This window comes from Hyperoodon ampullatus (genome assembly GCF_949752795.1).
Source record: "Hyperoodon ampullatus genome assembly, chromosome: 14".
Lineage (NCBI taxonomy): Eukaryota > Metazoa > Chordata > Mammalia > Artiodactyla > Ziphiidae > Hyperoodon > Hyperoodon ampullatus.
In genome coordinates, this window is record NC_136927.1 from 18,865,818 (window position 1) to 18,885,895 (window position 20,078).

The following is a 20,078-nucleotide window of genomic DNA, read 5'->3' on the forward strand; positions in this document are numbered from 1 at the left end:
CTAAGCAGCAGACTGCATCCAGAAGTGGATTTCTACTCTACAGTTCTAGCCTTCCTAGAGGTATTGGACAAGAGAGTGTCTCTGAACTTGAAAGACTGGGATCTAGAGCCCCCAGTCTAACCAACCTGCTGGAGCAGAATTCCTTCCCAACGTCTTAGGCAAACGGTCACCCCCTCTGCTTGAGCATGTGCCGTGAGGAGGAGGCTGGGGTCACAGACAGCCTGTCTGTGGTGCTGGAACTCCCCCCAGGACCAGGTACCTCCATTCAGCCCCCAGATCGACCTCTTATGTTTCTGACCACTGCTCTTAGCAGCCTGTGTCTCAAGAGAGACTTGAATATCATCTGTGGCGTGGAGGCCGTGCACGGATGCATCTGGGACCCAGGCCTGTGCGTGGCCGTGCGGCCACTTGTGTACACACCACGAGCCTGTGCTCTTCTCCGTGGGCCTCTCCAGTGCGGGTGGGTCTGATACTCTTCACTGTTGAGAAGCTCTAGCTTCTCCCAGGGCTTCCCGTGTACTTCCTGGTGCATCACAAAACCCCTCCCTCATTCACAAGACATCCATGGCCTGTGTCTGCATTCCCCCCACCCCATAACCCCCAGGAAAGGGCAACGCCCAGCTCACCTGTAGAGGTCTGGGACCAGCCCGTCCTTGTACCGAGCGCACAGGTTGTTGAGGACTTGCTCGTGCTGGCCAAACAGGCGGATGTAGTTGGAGGCAGGGAAAGGCACTTTGGAAAGGCACGTGATGGTTTCCACCATCTTGTACTTGTTGGTGTGGATTCGGAAGTAAGTCCCGTTCTTCACGTTACCCGTTACTATTTCTGAACCCTGGCCGAGGAGTGCATCAGAAAAACAACGTTAGAAACATTTCTGGACTTTGGGAACTTTATCATAGCAATTTATTTTTCAAACATAATGGATGGGTTAGACCTTATTGCCTGTTGCAAATCACAGTAGTAGATATTGACCAAACTTGACTGTAGATAAGTGCGTGTCAGAAACCATGTGTTTGAATCTGATGACTGAAAGTTCCTCAGGGTATTTGACACTGTGATTATATCGCTCCACGTTTCTAAATTAGTTGCTAGGTTACGGTCAATTCTCCGTTATTCAATACCTGGCACAGCCAGTAGGTGGAACTGGGTCTATTCTCTCCTGCGCGGTGTCATAAGACTGTTAACTTTAATTTTTTCACAGCACCATTTTGAGAAAAACCTCCTAGTCAAAGGTGCGCAAAAGGAATTTCAGTTTTTAAAGTTCTACTCGAACGAAGGAAACAAGGAAAAAGGTGAATCCCTGACAGCTGGGTTTGCAGAGGTTCAATGGTTTGGTAGGGTCTGTTCCCGGGAAGAAGGTTCAAGATCACGGAAAATATACATACCGTTCTGTGGGCTACTTGTTAGTTTGTAAATTGTGAAAGGTGTAGACTCATGGCTTTATGTCCCCTAGAAACTGGCTAAACCACCATGTGAACCCAGATGACAAGGAAAGATGCCCCTCTACCCCAGTCACGACCACTTTTTCTATTTCAGCCCCTGATGGCCACTGACTGACCAGCCAGAGACACGCTTCCCACCGGCTCCAGCAACAAACAGAACCTCCGTGGACAAACCTGGGTTTGGCTGGTGGTGGCTGAACCCACAGACTTTGCCCCTGGACTCTGAACTCAGTACACAGTAACAGTCAGTAAATCTCTCCTGAGTGCATATAGATTTAAGCTTTTGCTCTGAACTTGAATGTGGCATTTAGAAAACCAGGGCAAGTTGAACTGCACTGATCCCAAACATTTACTGAGTCCCGGACATCCCCTGGGGACTTTGTCTAAACAAGGACACACGGATTAACTGGATTTTTAAGTAAATTGAAGCAACTGGTGGATGTTTGTGTATCACGTGACTAAGCCCTGAGGAGGAACCAGCCAACTTTAAAGGCACAAGGTGAGACATACAGGAGGGATGCCAGGTAAGTCCTGGGCCAGCCCCAAGGATATGCACGAGATTGGGGGACAAAACAAACACAGCTTAGGAAGGGGGTGGGGGACAGCGCCCCAGGGAGGTGCACGAGGTCCAGCATCATAGAGATGGATGGATACAGAGAGGAAATCTACCTCCATAGCGAAGTGTTTAAAAAAACACCCAGTAGGGTATTATCTAACGCAACAATGGTATATGCACACAACTGGATGCAATGCATCCAACAGAAATTATTGGTGAGTTATTTCATAACAGGAAAATATGTTCCCAATACATTTTATACTATAGAAGTATAGTATAAAATTTATAATGTCTTATAATTTGTAGAGAATCATTCTATTTTCATAAAAATAAGCGGTATCATTATTTGTTTTTGTGTCAACATTTTAACAAAATGTTAATGGAGAGGGCTAAGACTAAAGCTGCTGGTGCCAAACTCAAATGGTCTTTAAAGTCTTGTATTTATTCTTAGAGATGCTCACAACGGGCGCGTTCGTCACTCTCATAGCCCTGTGTGTATTTAATTCAGAAACAGCGTTTGCTATGATGAGCCACCAAGTGAAGTTGACCCTGGGGAGGCCTCTTCGCAGTCAGAGGTGCCTTGGTGAAGTTGAATGAGTGTCTGGGGGAGGGGCTGCTCCCTGGCCTTGCTGGTAGGGCGGCTGGGGATCCAGGAGAGCGGGCACTGGCCACAGCTCTGGCATAGTTTTAGCACCAAGTTTCCCTGGCCTCAGTGGACAGCAGATCCCACAAGATTGTGGGCTCTCCTCTTCCTCTTTGAAATTTCTTTATGCTGAGTGATTAAGGAAGGGAACTCAGGCATCAGAGGGCTACATCTCAGGATCCACCCACGTGGCTGACAATATTTTTGACTTGGCAAAGAGTTTCACTGAATATCCCACTCTCTGCTCACAAGCACCTGTATTTGGGGGCTGATTCAGTGGATACTGAGCACCTCAACTCGAGGGCCATGGTGACTCCATGGCTGGTTTCTCAGCATCACGTGCCCTCTGAGGTCACCCTGTTCCACAGGGGCTGTGTCGTCAGCATCGTCACCACACATGGGTCTGTTTATTTGGTGGAGGGGAGTTGGCCTTACTTTTTAATTTAAAGGTTGAATTTAAAGGCACATGGAGGAAAGAAATGCCCAGTGGTGCAAAGACAGCACATCTTGACTCTGGAAGTGACCATGACCATCGTTAATGAGATCTGGCACTGCGATCACATAACCAGGGGGCCGTCCTGGGCATGCAGCATCAAAATAGTTTGCATTGACATGAAAGGTAAGTCGCCTACAGATGGGTTTCTCAGACACAAGTTACCCCTGCGGGGCTGGGCAGACTTATCTAAATTTCTGAGGTCATTCCTAGTCACTGTTGCTGACAGATGGGAAAATCCAGTGAAGTCCAGGACCCTTTCTGCTTATCTTCCCAGAAAATCACTCCACTAAACAAGGACTTAAGGCAGCTTCCAGCCTGCCACCCGGTGAGGGATTCTGGGCTAACGACGATGATGATTTCATACACTTTCCAATTCTGTGGGATGTGGCTAGTTTCTTCCTTTAAGAATATGAATAAATTGTTAGGAGATTTGGGTGTAGAGTTTAAAATTTTGACAGAGTAACAGGTTCTGATGTGGGGTTTTTTTCTCTTCCTTTTTTCCTGAATATAATTATCCTTTTGAGTTCCTTTATGATTTTGACAAAGATTGGAATATGGCTCTGGAATTCACGCCAAATGAAAGACCCAGGGGTAATCAGACTCGGCGTGCAAGAAACCAGGTTCCCAGCTCCCACGATGAATACACAATTTTAAATTTAATGGTACCCAGGCAGAGTTTGTTGTGACAAATTTCTTTATTCTGTGGAGTATAAGCCAACAAAGCATGTGGACTGGAATCTGCGGATCAGTTCATTATGTAGACGACTTGGGGTCCCCTGTCTTCCTTTTGTCAGGTTACCTCATGAATTACTAAAGCATCTCCTTACTTAAATATCTCGATGCATGAGTGTTACAAGAGTCTGATGAGATTCATCTTACTACATTTGCTGTGAGAACAGTAATTTAGTTTCTCTAGTGAAATACTGCTCCATGGGCTCCATTCTCGATCCACTGGCCATATTTAGGCGACTGCCTGACCATTTTGGCAACAATTTTACTTAATCAAATTAATTCCAAATCCAAAAGATTGCCATGGAACCATCCTACATTTTTTTTCTTGGTGAATAAAATGGGGAAAAAAAAATCTGTTTAGATCTTCTGTACTAATTAAAAAGGAGGCCCACCTGGCCAAAATGGTTAATTACAGTCAGGGTTCCTGCTCAAATACTGTCACAGCACCAGCCAAAGAAGCTATTCAAGTTCCATTCTTATTAAAACTCTCATTATCTAAAACTCCCTTTCGCTCCTCCTCTGACTTTATTCCGAGAGAGAACCAGTGCTTCATAAATAAATGACACTGCATGTCAGAAATCACACACCGTCCTTGAAGAATCTGGTTCAGTGTGAAACCAAGTCCAGTATTTCCTAGCTTTTGAAGCCATTCCCACCGTGTACTGTCCGAATTCCTAACCCACCGAATCTGTGAGCGGAATCCAGTGGCTGCTTCATGTCCCTAAGTTTTGTTACACAGCAGTAGAGACTGGAGCACTATTCGCTATGGTCCTTTCTTTACTTGTAAGAACATTTTGCATCAGACTGTGGATACAGGACACACCTGCAAGAATCTGGGAAAGGCCCAAAGGAAATCAGTTTTAAACACATAGCATCCATCCTTTCCTTGGAAGAACCAGGTTTCATTATTTTTCTGGAACTATAATTAACAACATCCACCACTGATGGGTCACCTGTTTGATTCCTTGAGGGCAGTGTTACTTTATATGGGATCCCTAATAACCCCAGAAATGCAGAGCAGTTGATAACTTGTCCAAAGTCCATGGGAAGTCAATGGAAGAGCTGGGATTCTGACTTCCCGAAGAGAGAGGGTGAGGGGCCAGGAGCCTGGGACATCTGGAGTCTGCTCCCCCTTATGGAATTTTCCAGCAGCTTCTACTACATCTCATTGGCCAGGACCTGCCACATGGCTGACCTCATTCTCAAGGAAATCTGGGAGATGTGCTTATTTTAACTTAGTCAGATCATTAACCCTCAAAAAAATTCAGGATGAGAAAATGGGAGTGGAAGCAGGCAACCTCCAGTGTCTTCCTCACTGATGAAAAGGCAAACACGACGCACCAGAAAGGAAACCCCAGTTGACAACAAACACCAGTTGGGACCAACTGTCCAATAATCTTACCTGAGAAGCTCACCAACCGACCAACCATGCTGTGTCCTTTCTAGTTACCTTGAACACAGGGAACGCCCCTCCCAACCCCCAAGCACATGCAGCTTCAGCTTCAGCTCCCTGGCCCTTCCTGTGTCATCCAGGGAGGGCAGGAAAACAGGGGGACCTGGACAGACTTCCCAGACCCTAAGCAATTTACTTGCTATTGCCACAGAGGTGGTTATTTTAATTATCTATGGATTCATCACAGGCTACCTCAAAACTTAGTGGCTTAATGTCCTTCAGGAGGTGGATGCATAAACTGTGGTCCATCCACACAGTGGAATACTATTCAGGGCTAAAAAGAAATGGGTTATCATGCCATGAAAAGACATGGAGGGAAGTGAAATGCAAATTATTAAGTGAAGGAAGCCAATCTGAAAAGGCCACATGCTGTATGATTCCAACTCTATGACATTCTGGAAAAGGCAAAAGTATGGAGACAGTAAAAAGATCGGTGGTTACCAGGAGTTGCAGGGGAGGGAGGGAGGGATGAATAGGTGGAGCAGAGGGATTTTTAGGGCAGTGACACTACTCTGCATGATACCGTAATTGTGGGTACATGTCATTATACACTTGTCCAAACCCATAGAATGTACAACACCAAGAGTGGACCGCAATGTGAACTGTGGGCTTTAGGTGATAATGATGCATCAGTGTAGGTTCCTCAATTGTAAAAAATGTACCACCCTGGTGTGGATGTTGACAGTGGGGGAGACTGTGCATGAATGGGGGCAGGGGGTATATGGGAAATCTCTGTACTTTCCTCTCACTTTTGATGTGAACCTAAAACTTCTCTAAAAAATAAATGGCTTAAAATGACAATACATTTTTATAACCTCAGTCTTTGGGAGTCAGAAATTGGGAATCGCTTATCTGGGGGATTCTGGCTCATGGTCTCCTGTATGTTTTAGTCAAGATGTTGGCCAGGGCTGCATCATCTGAAGGCTGGATTAGAGCTGGAGGACCACTTCCACGGTGGCTCCATCACACGACTGGCTGGCGCAGAAATCCTCAATCCCTCCCCACGTGAACCTCCCGAAGGGCCACCTGGGTGACCTTACAATATGGCGGCAGTGACCCAGGAGGGTGCAAGTTGGAAGCTGTATTATCTTTCAGGACCTGGCCTTGGAAGTCACACACTATCATTTCCACAATATTCTGCTGGCCACACAGGTCAGCCCTAGTCAGCGTGGGAGGGGACCATACAAGGACATGAATACCAAGGGGTGGGAGTCAGTGGGGGCCGTTTTGGGGACCAAGCTGCCACTTGGCTTTCTGATGCATGAACCAATACATTACACTAAAGACTGAATTAAGAATTTCACCCCTACCCCCATAAATAAAGTGTTATATTTGAAAGTAAAATGAAATTCAGGAATAATACTTACAAAATCAGACTGGGCCATTTGTACCTCCAATGGGGTTGGGATGGCGGGTTTGGCGATATGCAGATAATGGTATGACCCAGGGAGGATGCCTCCTGGTGGAAATGACAAGTTTTCCACATTTTAATTCAGTCGGGTAACAACTGGGTAACAGGGCTTATGTCTGTACCACAGGACAACCAGAGATGCCTGCCATGGTGTATGCTACTCAAATTTTCCCACTCAAGTACCTCTATTAGCAAGGAACACTCTGTGATTTATTTTATTTAATAAAATCAACATGAATGTGCCGTTATAACCCATAATATAGCCACCAATGTTCCAAGAGGTGCCAAGCTGATCCTGTGCATCCTGATTTCCCATAACTTGTGGCATTCTAATCTCTGCCTGCGAAAGCCAACCAAGACTTTGGTCTACAAATGTTGCCGTGGTGTTCCCATTCTCCATCCTCCTCCGCTATGTAATCAAAATACTAAGAAAGTAAATGTTATAAGGAAAATCAACAAAGTTCTTGTTCAATGCTTTAGAAAACTCGTATTATGAAACTGTTACTACTTCTAGCTTGCCCTAGAAGCCCGAGCCTGGTCTAGCTCTGATCAGCCTCTGACACCCATGCCTTGTCTTCCTTTCCCACATCCACCACCTTTCTTAAGGTCTCATCCAGAGTGAGAAGGAGATCACAACCTCTCGGAGGCCATTTAGTTGGGTAGATAAACACAAGGACTGCAATACAGGGCTTTTGTCTCTTTAGCCTGATGTTTTGTTTACTGGATTAGGGTCCACAGACCCCCTAGGGGTCCATGGATGACTATGGGGGTTGGTCCATCAACCTTCTGCAAGTAAACATACAGTTTTGTAAACATGTGCATTTTTCTGGTAGAAGATCCACAACATTCAAAGATACTGTTTTCAAGGGTAACTCCCACCTCCCAAATATAAGAAAGTTCTGTGTCACTCATATGATGATCTCCTTAAGGGTCAATAAAGCTGAGGGGATAAAACTGGACCGTTTTACAGCTGCTAATGGCCTAGCTTATCCATCCAGACAGCAGACCAAAGCCTGGGAGGCTTGGAAGTTCTCCTTACCTCTCAACTTATATTGAGAATGAAAGTTTGGTAAGATGTCAGGGCATCAAACCATACACCAGTTGTGAGGGGCCTCTGGGCAAGTTACTGATCATCCCCTAGTCTCAGTTTCCTTATATGTAAAGTGAGCATCACATTCTGATGTGAACAATTTTATCACATCAGTTCTGATGTGATAAAATCAAGTCCATAATAAACAGCTAAACATAAGACAGAGCCCTCCCATGTGTCTGTGCAAACCCGAGGGACACGGGCGCCTCCTCACCAAACCTACAGGAAACGGAGGGCTGGCTGGTCCAGATCCAACCAGTGGCTCCATCACAGGGATGAAGGTGGCCCACTACATACCTTTGATCTTGGCCCCCCTGTACATGGGGATGAGTCGGTCAAGGTCAGCCGGCGGCTCAGTCACAGGCTCGAGGGTCGGGTCAAAGAGGCTGAGCATCACTGCTGCCAGCTGGAAGCCAATTTCCTTGGAATTGAAGTTGCTGTGAGTCCACTCATTCGAGTAATACCTGTTGGAGAACTTGGTGAGGGAGCCGGCAGCTCTGATGGCTATGTCATTGGTGTGGAAGTTGGCGTCTATCACAAGTCGGCCGTCGTAGACAAGGCATGCGTCGTTGAAGGCTCTGAATGTTTCGTAATCCACGTTCTTCTCACAGAAGCTGAAGAACATCTACAAAGTGAACAATCACATTATTTCTAGTTATCATTCTTCCCTGTACCTTCCCAACAGGGTGAAGAGTCTCTATTTTATTACTTGGGGCACACAAGAAAACCTAAATCTACGAACAGTATGCCATAATGGTGTGTATCTTTGGTACGCAGAAGAAATTAAGATCACTCAAGGTCACTCTTTTTTTTTTTTAATTGCTCAATCTAGACATCCAGGGGCGAGGGTGCCACGTGGTGGAATATCTCCCACAAGAGCACGTTCTTCCCCGTAAGGAGGTTTACATTCATAAACACCACCTTCCCCTCATTCTCGGACATATCGAATCGCTCCTTCTCAGCCTCCTTCCATTTTCCTCTCCTGCGTCTGACACTTAGGTCTCTCCAGGTTCCTTCTTGGGGTCACTTCGTCCAGTTTTGAGTCTTCAGGCTGCCCCTTTCCTGCCCCCTTTAAACCCAGAAAGCCTGTCACTCCCTGCAGGATGCCCCAGAGAGAATACAAGCCCCGTCTGCCTTGGTACCCACCAGGTTTGGGCTCCTGCCTTGTTACTTCCTGCCCTGGGTCGGAAGATGCTGATTCAGTGAAGATTTACAAGGTACCTGCAGGCCTCCATTCTCTGCCCACATTTTAGTGCGTTCTCGTACTTATCTGGAGATCATCTTCCATATTGATGTTAAGTCATTAAAGCAGTCCAAGTTAGCTGTTTTTAAGTCTTCAGTTGTCATTGAAGTAGCTAAGTTGAATCATTTTTATCTTTACCTAAACACAGTTTGCCACCTTATTAAAAGTATGCTAAGAAATGAACATATGACCTGGGTCCTCATACTGGTGGATACCACGCTCCCTGCTTCCTTCACACGCCAGCTCTACCCACCTCACTTGCCCCCTTACGTACAGAAATCAGCTGTCCTGAGCCAGAGGTAACCCCCTTCCATGCCCTTCCCTACACCTAGGAATGGCGTGCCAATGAGGAATGAGCCACAAATGAGCCTGCAGTAGCCACTAGTCACGGGTGACTATATACTTTTAAATCTAAATTAATTACAATTAAACAAAATTTAAAATCCAGACCCTCAGTTGTGGTGGCCTATTTCAAATGCCCAAAAGCTACAGGTGGCGGTGGCTGCCATGTTAGACTGCACCGACATGGACCATTTCCACCATCGCAGACAGTTCTATTGGACAGCACTGGACTCAGATCCACCATCCCTATGATGTCCTTTCTTCTCCCTCAGGGAACCGGCAGGGCCTTTGCCCTTTTCCCTGTCTCTGTTCACTCAGATGTCTAATCCTATCCCAATTACTCCCGTCCAGGCAGCTTCTGTCTTTCAAACCTCTTTAAAATGTTTTCTGTTTTATAACCCTGCTCAGTGACCACAGGAAAATATATTTCTCTGAGTCCCTGACTCTGAAACTTTCTCCCTTCTCCTTTTTTTTTCCCCTCTCTACTCCTTTCCCATCTCTATAGAAACAGACTTCCCACTCATAGAAAAATAGGAAAGACATTTGATTTGAATTGAAATTATGCATGAAAAATTATGCATGAAAAAATTATGCATGACCATTAATGCTCAGCAGCTCCCTTCAGCATCCCCGCAAAGTTCTTCTACCTACCCAGTTTTTCTCCTACTTAAAACGACTCTTTTATTAAGGGGCACATACATATACTAGCCCTTGTTTTACTGCGTTTTAAAGACTATCAGTACCTCTATCATATTATTTTATACGGTTTTGGCGTAGGCATTGACGCTATGGTTACATTTGGGACATAGGGGTTTGTGGAATAGAGTGAACACCGGATCAGCAAATCCAACACTGTCCGTGGGAGCACGTGTTCTGAGTTACAGACCTCTCAGACCTCTCAAACACAACTCACGTGCTCCTGTAATGCCAACTGAATAGTACATAGTGGATGAAAATATGAAGTAGAAACATCTGCTTTAAATGCTTCTATAAATAATGACCTAAGGGTCTACCTTAAGGAACTAGAAAAAGAAAGGCAAAGTAGATCCAAAGCAAGCAGAAAAAAGAACATAACTGCTAAGAGCGGAAATCAATGAGAGAGAAAACTGACAGACGACGGAGACAATTAACAAACTCAAAAGCCGGTTCTCTGGGGGGAGAAAAATCAATAAAATTGACAAATGTCTAGCTAGACAGAGAACTTGAGAGAGGTCCTCGTCTCTCCTTAGCTGCTGGTGGTCGCTGGCCATCCCTGCTGCTCCAGGACCTGTGGCTGCCATCACTCCATCTCTGCCTCCATCAGCACAGGGCCTTCTTCCTCATGGGCCTCCTTTCTGTCATCAAGTCTCTCTCTCCATGTAAGGGCACCAATCATTAGAGTTAGGACCCACCCCAAATCAGGATGACTGTCTCTGTACTTGACTACAACTGCAAAGATCCTATTTCCAAATAAGGTCACATCCACAGGTACTGGCTCTTAGGACCATATCTCTCTGGGGGGACATAATTCAGCCCAGGACACCATGACCACATGGCCACAGTGGAGATCGTGAATATATTCGTGCCCATCAAAAGTCTCTTAATTCCCTGGCAGAGATGCCACCCAAAGCTGACAATCGGGAGGGATAAATACCCTGACTGTTCCCTTCTTCCAGTTTCTAATCTGCCAGTTTGGCCAACCTACTGTTGGCCTAACACAGATGAGAATCAGGGGAAACTGGGGCTGGGAGGGTCCTCTGTAGAGGTCCCTCGTCATGGGGCAGAGCAGAGCAGGGGAAGCCAGAGACAGGACCTGAGGACAGCAGGCCAATGTCCGACTCACCATTTAGGGTGAAGTTTGGGCAGGAAGGTGTGTTGGATCAAGGCAGTTGAGAGTATCTGCAAGATGTCTTTGCCATGATTCCAATTCTGACCTGGACAGGAGAGTGAAGGCCAGCAGGGGGATATTGGGGGAGGTTTTCTTGCACCCATGCGCCCTAAGCAGGGTATGTGTTCACCCCCAGAGTTGCCCAGGATAACCTGGGCATACATCTTCCACGATCATCATTTTGGGAGGAAACTTTTGGTGAAAAGATGTTGACTTTCCCTATCTTATACAGGTATTGTGACATACATGTGTAGATGGTGTCCCTTTTATGTTAAAATAAAATGAACTTTTTCTGTCTTTTTCACTGCTATATCCCTCACACTTAGGACTAAGCCTGAGACCTAGTAGGTGTCCAATAAATGTTTGTGGAGTGAAGGAATAAATGAAGGTACTGAAGAGCAGAATGCAAAACCCTCCTGGGTTATCAGAATGAAATGAGAGGTGGCAGGGAAACCCCCTCTGTGCGGGGGGTCTGCCTTGAGCTCCAGTCCAGACTCTGGGGGGATGAGGGTGGCCCATAAGGGCCCTTGGGTGAGAAGCCCTGACTTAGACTGACCCACCCCTACTGCCAGGTGAGGGACTGCTATGAGCCCCCATGGGGGTCCCCAGCCGGCTTGCCCACTAGATGCTGCTGGCATCCTTTATCCCAACCGCCAACACAGCCCTTGACCCCCATAGCTCCAGCACTCACTCGGACCGCAGCCCCCTCTCTCTGAGGGGTCTCCTGCTTCTCCATCACATCAACTGGTCCCTTTCCCCTCTTCCTCCCTCCTGGCTTCTGCTCATCTCCTGAATAGGGTGTGAGCTGAGCTGTGACAAGCCCCAAAGCAAAATACTCTCTCCATACATCATGGGGGAAGATCCCCTATTGCTGTTTCCAGAATCTTAGGAGGTCGACACAGCATGGACTTTGAGGCCCTGCTGGCCTGGGTTGGGATCTCAGCTGACATGGAATCACGGTGTTCTCGTCTTTAAGGTGGGGTTGCTTCCCTTGAAAGAGCTGTTGTGAGGAGGCGACAGAATGCACTGCCAGTGTGCAGCATGGTACCCAGGACACTGGGAGCTCTCAGTGGGGCGGGCCCTCTTCAAAGCCGCCCCCCTGACACTCTGCCCAGGAACAGGCGGGGTCCAGTTCCCTTCCCCTTGAGTGTGGGCTGCCTTAGTGTCCTGCTTCTAGGGCACAGAATGCGGTGGAAGGGTGCAGCTTGACTTCTGAAGCTAGGTCACGAAAGGAGATATGCTGTCTCTCTCTCTTTCTCTCTGTGTCTCTCTCTCTGTCTCTGTCCCATTGCTTTCGGAACCCAGCCACCAAGCAGAGGGGAAGCTCAGTCCCATGAAGGGGCCGCTTGTAAGTGTTCAGGTCAAAATCTCACCTGAAGCTGATCTGACACCAGCAGATGGACAAATGGGTGAACACACCTTCCAGACGATTCCAGCCCCAACCCCAGTCTGACGTCAGCCCAGGAGAGACCTCCAGGGAGAACTGCTGGGGGAGCCCGGTCCAGCCCCAGGATCACGAGAGAGAATATGGAACGGCTGTTGTTGTTTTAGGCCACTCAGTTTGGGTGGCTCATTTCTCAGCAATAGAAAATCTGAACGTTTAGGGGAAAAAGAACGCTGCGACTATAAATTCATCACCTACCACTTTTCAGACCCCAAGTCCCCCAAAGGTGGTGAGTGAGGTTCTGGGGACCTACTTACAGAGCAGGGGAGCTGGAAGGGCTTGGTGGGTGTGGTGAAGCTGGCGCTGTGGATGGGGTCTGGGTTCAGGCCATCGTTCCACTGAGCCAGGACCGCGTCCCGGTAGACGGTCACCCCCGCGGCTCGGAGCGCATCCTCCACTGCGCCCTCCACTGCGTAGTTGTTGATGCAGGTGATGATGGAGGTGGGTGGGTGCTGCACCAGGTGGATGTAGGAGCCCCTCACACCCAAGTTCAAGAGCGTCTCCACCGTGGTGTATGTGTCAATTGTGTTCCCATAGACGATGACATTCCCTACAGAAGGGGACAAATGCTTAGATACATAGTTTAAGAAAAAAAACCAACAACCTTATTAGTCAAATGCTAATAATGCCGAATTGCTCCCTCCAACCCTCTCATCTTTTTTCAGCTGTGGGAGGTCAGCGGTGTTACCTAGCAACAGCGACCAAGAAAATTTAGTAAAGAATGGGCACACAACATCCCACAAAGTAGTCAAGTACTTTTAACACAGAAGTAGGACATTCATTTATGTTCCTATAATTTGAAAGTTGAAATTATGCTAAATGAAACTGGTGAGAATAAAACCTTTTACCTTGTTTTTGTTCCCTATTTGCTACACCTATTAAGGGGAAAAATGGCTAAAGTTTGCAATAAATGCAAGTTCTTCCTGAGTGATGAAAAGGACAACGGTGAAAATAATTGTCATGTGCGTGATGGTACGGATATTTTAATACTTAATTGTTGAATCGTGTTGATTTCAAGGGCATTTTTCCTTCTTTGAGAACTAAAGACTAGAACATTCTGCTTTGCAACAGATAATTTTATAAAGATTCAAATTCTGATTTTTAGGATTTAATGTGTCAAGACCTAGCAAAAGAGATTGGCAGGTATTCTTTTGGTGAGGAAAAATAAAATCACAAAATACCTTTGAGAGATTTCCCCTGTGTAAGAGCATTTTGATGGTAACAGTCTATACGATTTATTTATATTTCTTAAAAATATTACAGAGGTAATTACATATGCTCTTCTACTAATGATATAAGTTTTAAGACCAATGATCCTATTACATGAGTGAGATGTATTATATGCTATTTATATGCTGTTTCTGACACTGAATTGGCATTATTACCTCTTCACAAAGACAGAAACTGCTGTAGGCTCACATTTCAGGCAAGCTGTAACCATTTTACCACAAAATGATAGATTTGTGAATCTACCTCTCTTTTTCCTCCTGTTTATAAAATGATATGAAGAGGAATTTTACGAGACAAAATAAATGGCAAGTGTACTTACTCAATTTGGTGGAATAAATTATGCAAAAATCTATTTCTATCCAAAACTGAGAGGACGTACAACGGCTTGTCTTACTTGTTTAGAAGGAAAGGAACTAGAATAGCTTTCAGATGGCTTCCCTAAGGTTAAGAGCTTCTGGAAAGTCCTCCCCTACTTCCTGTTGCTCAAACGTGGAATGCCAAGGGGCCAAGGAAGCCAGGGGCAGGGTCCTTCCTTCCCGGCTTCCCTAGGATGCTCCGATTTGGGGGCTCTGATTGCCGCCCTATTCAGATGCGCTAGTGCAGCATTCCTGGGTGAGCTGCCTTTTCCTTGGCTGAAAGAGCCAACATTTTGCTTAAATTATTGAGGCTCCCACCTGCTGTGCAACATGAATCCTGGCGGTCTGACACAACAAAGAACTAGCCTGCCAGGAGAGCCAAAACTTGAACCTCAAACTGTCATAGGTTTGAGGTTTTCTGCTCCTTTAAAATATGCACGCAAAAACAATATTCATTTTCAGTGAAACAGATTTAAGTGCTTAGGCCCCATGCAACTCAGAGTTGACTATTTTTCCAGTCTCTCCTTCATGTTGGCTTCTAGTAACTATTCTGTGAGATGGGCTTTTTCATTACAGGCTCATGGAAGCCCCAGCAATGCAGGGTTATTTAGCCAGGGTTGCCCACAGATTGTAGGCAGCTGGAGAGGATGAGGACTTCCATACATTTCATAAAACCTCTACTATTTAAATTAGACGTTTATTTATAGATATGCTAACTTCTAAATAGTTTTGTCTCTCTTTTAGTTTAATTTGAAACGCCTCCCCCAAATATGAGACTTCAGTTATTGTAACTGTCAGCTATTGTCACGATAATGCTGCATGACAAACTATCCCCAAAATCAATGCCAAACAACAATAAGCCTGTTGCAGGTTGGCCTACACGTCTGTGGGCTGGCTGATGTTGGCTGATGTGGCTCCAAGCTGTGGTTGAGGTCAGATCTGCACCACGTCTCTCTCATCCTCTTTGGACCAACAGTGACCTGAGGCATACTCTCTTTCGGGAGCTGTGCAGGAGCACAGGCGGGCAAGCACAACTGCTCAGACACTTTCTAAGCCTCTCCTTGCAAGACATCCACTAATGTTCCATTGACCAAAGCAAGTTATGCGGCCACACCCGCACCCGCCCAAGGGGGTGAAGCACACTCTGCCCACAGCGGGGATGTATGTGTGTGCATATTTGCTGAACAACGGTCCAAAATCACAGTCATATTGGGCACATAGTAAATCATGCCTATGTGATGTCATCTAAAATTTTTCATCTAAATGTGTTTTATATGATTATTTACTTACATTGTCTCATTACCCACAAAACAGAATAAAATCTCATTATAATTTTTTTACTACCTAAATAAGAACATGTCACAGGTCAAATCACATTCCTCCATATACATAACAAGACCCAATGTTACAAAGTCAGCCTGTTACTCTTTGCCAGTTTGATCCCTTGCCTTTTACATGTTTCCACTCTGGGGGGGATTATTCTTTCCATTATCTTTGTGCAATTGTAAGTTCTTTCTACATCATTTCCCACTTTGTCTCTGTAAAGAGTTTTTAGATTCAATTCCTGTTTATCTCGTGACTCTTATATACCTGGCCTAAAGCCAGGCACTTTAATACACAATCCCAGGAACTCCCTGGTGGTCCAGTGGTTAGGACTCCAAGCTCTCGCTGCTAGGGACCTGAGTTCGAGCCCTGGTCGGGGATCCAGCAAGCTGCGCAGTGTGGCCAAAAGAAAATAAAAAGTTACCTCTGGTAACAGCTCTCTTTCTGGGCCAGGCCCCCTATCTAAATTCTTAAAAAAAAATACACAATCCATCATTATTATTATTATTATTACCAGTAACAATAACATTTAGAACTGTTATCAATAACATTGGCTTCACGCAAATGCCCATAAGTAATTTTTTCAGAAACTGACAGTAAAAATATAAGCATGAAGATAATTCACAGGATAAGCAAAGTCATATTTAGGGGAGTCCCCAGGACAAAAGCTAGCAGACAAAGATTTTTATTATTATTATTTATTTATTTATTTATTTATTTATTTTTGTGGTACGCGGGCCTCTCACTGTTGTGGCCTCTCCCGTTGCGGAGCACAGGCTCCAGATGCGCAGGCTCAGCGGCCATGGCTCACGGGCCCAGCCGCTCCGCGGCATGTGGGATCTTCCCGGACCGGGACATGAACCCGTGTTCCCTGCATCGGCAGGTGGACTCTTTAACCACTGCGCCACCAAGGAAGCCCAAAGATTTTGATTATTAATGTACGTGTTTCGGGACAAATCAATCTAGGTATAAAAATATGATTACTTACACTTATCAGAGTAATGTTACCAGCATGGATGGGGTGGAACTAGGGCTTTTGAAGCCTCCTGGACTGGGCTATGCTTGTGGTTGTACCTGGGCCCCAGCAGAAGGTCCAGCCCCAGGCAGGTGAGGTCCCTGCAGGCCCGAGGCCATCTCTGCCTTGCCTTCCTTGCATCGGCAGTCTACACTCCCTGGCTTACCTGGGGGAGGAGAGGACTTCAGGCCCACCCTGCCCACCCTGGGGCCTCACACAGAGCCTGGCCTGCAATTGGTGTGACAAAACGTTTCCCGACCAGACGCACGGATGAATGTTTGAGCTTTATCAGCTTGCTGATCTGAAACTAACTGGGCTTTCCTTTTGTGCCCTGTCGATATTTACTGCAGAACACCCTCACTCTGGCCAGGTTTTCCTACTACGTATTTCGACCGGGTGTTCACTATTAAGTTGGCACTGCAAGACCAGTCCAGCCACAGGATGGGTTGTATACCTGAGATTTGTAACACAGAAACATGTTAGATCTGGCTATTAGGTTTCCCTTCTGGCCCACGAAATCCTACACGATCCTAAATGTAACCAAAACTGTGTGTGCCTCCAGCACGACAGTATAAAATAATACTCCTGCCATGTTGGTGCGGTTTAAACCGAGGGACCAAGGATATTTTCCAGGGAGGTGAGCCCTTGCGTAACTATCACGCTGCAGACAGCTGGGTGAATTTGGGGCCAAATCAAAGAGGGAAGATGGAGAGGGAAGGAAACAGAGAAAGAAAGGGAGGGTGCAGAGAGAGAGAAGAACCCAGAATGCCTCAGAGAAATGGCTGGCTGAGTTAGAAGCAAGCAAAGCAATTATACTCCAATAAAGATGTAAAAAAAAAAAAAAAAAAAAAACAGGTGAGAAAAGTGGTTGTGAGGTGGGGGAGGGGTGGGGGAACTGGGCCGTGAATAACAACACTGCAAAGGGCTTTGTAAGGGCGACGCTGGGTCTGACAGTGTGTCCCAGTCCGAGTGGACCACGCGGGTGGCTGGGGTCCTGCTGGCGCAGAACATCCTGACGGCTGGTGGAGGAGGGGCGGCAGCCCCAGGGTATGTGGAACCCACGGCATCTGTCATCCACCGCGGGCTTAAGAGGTCAGACAACCCCAGTTCATTAAAGATTCATTCAGCTCATGCATTTCCACCACTTAGGTACTCTGTAACGCACGGAGTCTTTGCAAATATTTTGAAGGAGGTGACACATTGCGGGGGCTTCCTTTATCTTGTTGGGATTTCGTACATATTCTTTGGAAGTTTCTATGCATATGTGGAAGAAACAGAGTGGCAAAGCTGAGGATTTCCCCCTGGATATCAGTTTTATGCTAAGAGATCTGGTCACTGTCTTCTTCGCAGCAGCTCAGTTTACTTAACGGATAAGAAACAACCAGTCTTTGCACTTGACCTGATGGGTGGCAGAGGGGAAGTGGTGGGCGGCCCTACTTTGAACTGGCAAATGATAACTCACGATTCGAACAGTCTGGGTGGCTTTTCAATAGGGGGCAATGGAATAGAACTCTACCAGTTTTCATGGGAGGCCGATCTTTGTTGCTCCTTCTAGGGGATACATTATGCATTACTGAGAGTACAGAGCAGAATCGGGACGCAGAGTACAAGGAGGGCACGGTGGTGAAAAGACGACCTTGTGAAAGGCCCTGGAATTGAAGTTGGCGGGAAGGAGCACCCGGTCTCTCTCTCACGCTCGCCTGCAAGGACCTTTGGGACAGAATGTGCAAGGGAGCTTCCAAAGGAAAGAGGGGCCCAGCTGGGGGGGAAGAGGGGGCGTGATGATTCCCATCACCACCTGGGTGAGCCGTCACTTCTCCACCTCAGGCTGAAAAAGCACTAAGACCAGCCGTCTGAAATGTTGGCATGAACGTAAAGGTGATGCTTTTGCTTTCTGATACACTCTTGTTGAAGGTGTAAATGAATACACCAGCAACTCTGATTGTGTGACCACCAAAATAAGGCAAGCCCACACAAGATGTAAAGAGGAAGGATTCTCCAGGAAGGAAACCATCACTTGGAAAGGAGAACAGGGAAGGATCTTCTGATCTGGCATTCTGGCCAGGAAGTCACATCTCAAGAGGATAAGAAATAAATTCAAGATTTATGCACATAGATATTAATAAGAATTTTTCTTTATAGTTATTGCATTTTTAAGACCAGAGAAAATAAGAATTATATACTACATTTTATAATGTATGTATTTTAAGTTATTTTATTATTGTATGGATATTTACATATTCCATTGTATTTTAATGAAGAATTATGGTTCCTTTCCACTTCAAAAGAAACAGAGATTATGTAAGATCAGAACAGGCCCATGAGAAAAGTTTTATTATGCTCTCCAGAAAACTGAGGACAGAGAGGTTAAGTAACAACCTCCAGGTCACACAGCAGTAGATGGTTCATCAGAACTCAGACCTGCCAGGTCTGATTTCAGAACCAGTGCTCACACCACTGCACTATATTTGCAGATGGATATATAACATGTTCTTTAAAAACCCCTCTAATCAGCATTGTATCTGTATTATTAACTTTAGGGAATAACCAGATAATGAAAGAATTTTAAATAGATACCCTAGAATATTAATAAATTGTGAAATAAACACATACTTAAAAAACATATTATGTTCATGAATAGACCGTTAAATACTCTTTTTACTTTTTAGACGTCAAAGCATAAGATTTCTATGACACGTCTCATTTTGCTCTGTCAAATAAAAAGGGAAGAATATATTAGATATAGCATAACAAAGGCTTTGTTCGGTGATTCATGCACTGGAATTTTAATGTTATACTTTTCTTACAAACATGCTTTTAATAAGGCATAAACTGTATTTAGCTAAAGATGAAAATAATTGATCCACTTCGGGCCATCAAGGCGGTGTATTTTCTTGTACTTTACTTTCATCCTACTTTTCATTTTCATGGAAAGTACAGAGGTAATAGCAGATGAATTTCAATTAGTTTCAATTAATGCCATAAACTGTTATAATGTATTAGGTTGCTAGGTTCTATCTGAAACCCCCCGCCGCCCCCGGCTAAACCCTCCAGGTTTCTTTGCAGTTGAAAGCCAGTGATGTCAGCTATTCTCCAGGATACTGGAGCAGTTCTAATAGTTTAGGATAATTTACATCTATCAACTCATCCAACTCCAGAGACCAATAAACAATTTCCTTCAGACTGGACTAATTCCATCACAGAACAACTGTTTCTCCTTTGGAAGCAGAGGAAGACATGATAAAACAGAGACAGGGGCAGGGCAGAGTGGTGATGCTTTGGGGGAGATATCTGTGCATTTTCAAGGGGCAGAAATTCAGAGGAAAGCTAACCTCCTCCTATTTAAAAAAAATAAAATCCATTGTTTCTGCTACGTAGCATCCTGTCCTTCTAGAACAATCCCTCCACCGTCCTCAGCAAAAAGCCCCTCCTCTC

At 45.6% G+C, this 20,078-nt stretch overlaps 1 protein-coding gene across 1 annotated transcript in view; it reads right to left on the reverse strand.

Moving 5' to 3' along the window:
• CFAP61 (cilia and flagella associated protein 61) overlaps positions 1 to 20,078 on the reverse strand; it is a gene marked incomplete at both ends in the record, with an annotated part of 251,873 nt that overhangs the window by 45,932 nt on the left and 185,863 nt on the right. Inside the window, 4 exons of the mRNA XM_079719874.1 lie at positions 627 to 832; positions 6,690 to 6,781; positions 8,121 to 8,448; positions 12,977 to 13,269. Of these exons, the coding sequence (XP_079576000.1) occupies positions 627 to 832; positions 6,690 to 6,781; positions 8,121 to 8,448; positions 12,977 to 13,269 (919 nt within the window). The remainder of the gene's footprint in view (positions 1 to 626; positions 833 to 6,689; positions 6,782 to 8,120; positions 8,449 to 12,976; positions 13,270 to 20,078) is intronic.